The sequence below is a fragment of the Atta colombica genome, unplaced genomic scaffold (genome assembly GCF_001594045.1).
Source record: "Atta colombica isolate Treedump-2 unplaced genomic scaffold, Acol1.0 scaffold125, whole genome shotgun sequence".
In the NCBI taxonomy this organism is placed as follows: Eukaryota; Metazoa; Arthropoda; class Insecta; order Hymenoptera; family Formicidae; genus Atta; species Atta colombica.
In genome coordinates, this window is record NW_017259212.1 from 2,061,811 (window position 1) to 2,063,447 (window position 1,637).

Here is a 1,637-nt window from a genome sequence, read left to right on the forward strand (position 1 = left end):
GCCTGAAATTACTCGCTGCAGCTTATTTTTATGCAAAAGGATAATATTTTCGACGAACAAAAAGGAATGGAAGAAAACATGTAAGAAAAAAGCAAAAGAAAAATGTGTCTATTCGCGTCTAATTTATCAGCATAACAATTTATAATATTTGATTTCATAGTAGTCTAAACTTAATTTATCCAATGACGACTAAGCAGATTAAGTTATGAAAACTCATTAACCTAATCTTGCGGTTAATACGCCATCGCCGATGCGATAAATTATAATACAAGTAGTTTATTCTACTTGTTATATTATATAATTATTATGCAATCTTTACATATTCGTTGCGCCATATGGTGGAGGTTGAGTCATGGTGAAGGTAGATTCAGATCGATTAGAATCCATATAGTAGGAGAATGTGAGAAATTGTAATGAAAAAGCAAGAGTGAAAAATGAGACAGAAGCGAGAGAAAGAGAAAGAGAATGAATGAAAGAGAAAAAGGAAGCAAAAGAGAGCACATAAACGAACGCGAAGACGAGTGAAAGAGAGGGAGAGAGAGGACTATTGTCGAGCATATTTCTATTACTTTCTTGAAATTCGGACCAAGATTTAACCAGCGTTTGTGTGTTCAAATGGTAAAGTGTGTTCTTGGTTGCGGTCCAGCTAGCGGATGAGGACTGGCTGACGCCTAGCCTTCTAGTGTGATGGTAAGCAAGTACACCCCACCAACAGGAACAACTTCTACAGCAACAACAGTTACCACCACCATCACCACCATCATTTCCTCCTCCACTACTACTACCACCTCCAACAACAACAACAACAACAACAACAATAACAACATTTCCGTCATCATCGATGCACAATCGACCGCGACAGCAAAAGCAGTAGAATTCATGCCACTTCCGGCTTGACGACACGCGAGTCGAAAGGCAGTAATCACGAAAAACAGATAACACTTGTTTAGTAAAAACGAAGAAACAAAGTGAGAAATAAAAAAAATAGTAATTAAGAATCATAATTCTAGGTAATTTTGCGCAAGATGCATCCGACATCCCTATAATTCCCCTGTAAGTTTTCACGTCCAGTGTAAGAGAAAAGAACTGCTACCGATTACTAAGCGGAGATACCTCTCGTCCAGTCTGTAGGATAATCTAGCATCTTATTCGGCTTGAAGAAATAGATAGCGTTTGTCATTACAGTAGTATCCGAAGCTTCAATACAAAATACGAAATATATGTGAATAAGTCATTCGACGGTCTGACAGTGTTTTCTTTTTTTCTTTTTCTTTTTTTTACTGGAACTGGCCACTTATGCATATACTATGTATTGTCCAGCGATAATGAGAAAAAACGAGTCCGCTACATTCAACGGGGTCGTGGTTTATCAGATTCCTTTTAACAAAGAGCATAAATTTCTTGATCCTCTCTATGATAAAAAGAAGAGTGCCGGATACAGATTCGTTACACGGATTCATTATTTTTGTAGTTTGGGCTTAACAGCGAAAAAATAACTCAAAGACATAATGTCGAAAGGGACGCTCGCGGTCGAATGCGACGACTGGCGAGTGGCTGCGGTGTATAAATACAAAGATTAATCGACGCATATTCTCGTGAAGATAGATAAATATATAAATAAATAAATATATATATAT

At 37.3% G+C, this 1,637-nt stretch overlaps 1 protein-coding gene across 1 annotated transcript; it reads left to right on the forward strand.

The window, feature by feature from the left end:
* The first annotated feature begins 314 nt into the window (after positions 1 to 314).
* LOC108694801 (protein DDI1 homolog) lies at positions 315 to 1,030 on the forward strand. The gene has a single exon (XM_018204469.1). The coding sequence runs from the start codon at positions 688 to 690 to the stop codon at positions 895 to 897; it is 210 nt and encodes a 69-aa protein (XP_018059958.1). The 5' UTR covers positions 315 to 687; the 3' UTR covers positions 898 to 1,030.
* Positions 1,031 to 1,637: the final 607 nt, after the last annotated feature.

Excerpts from the sequence above, each read along its gene's own strand:
- LOC108694801 (XM_018204469.1), top strand. The coding sequence starts at position 688 with ATGGTAAGCAAGTACACCCCACCAACAGGAACAACTTCTACAGCAACA.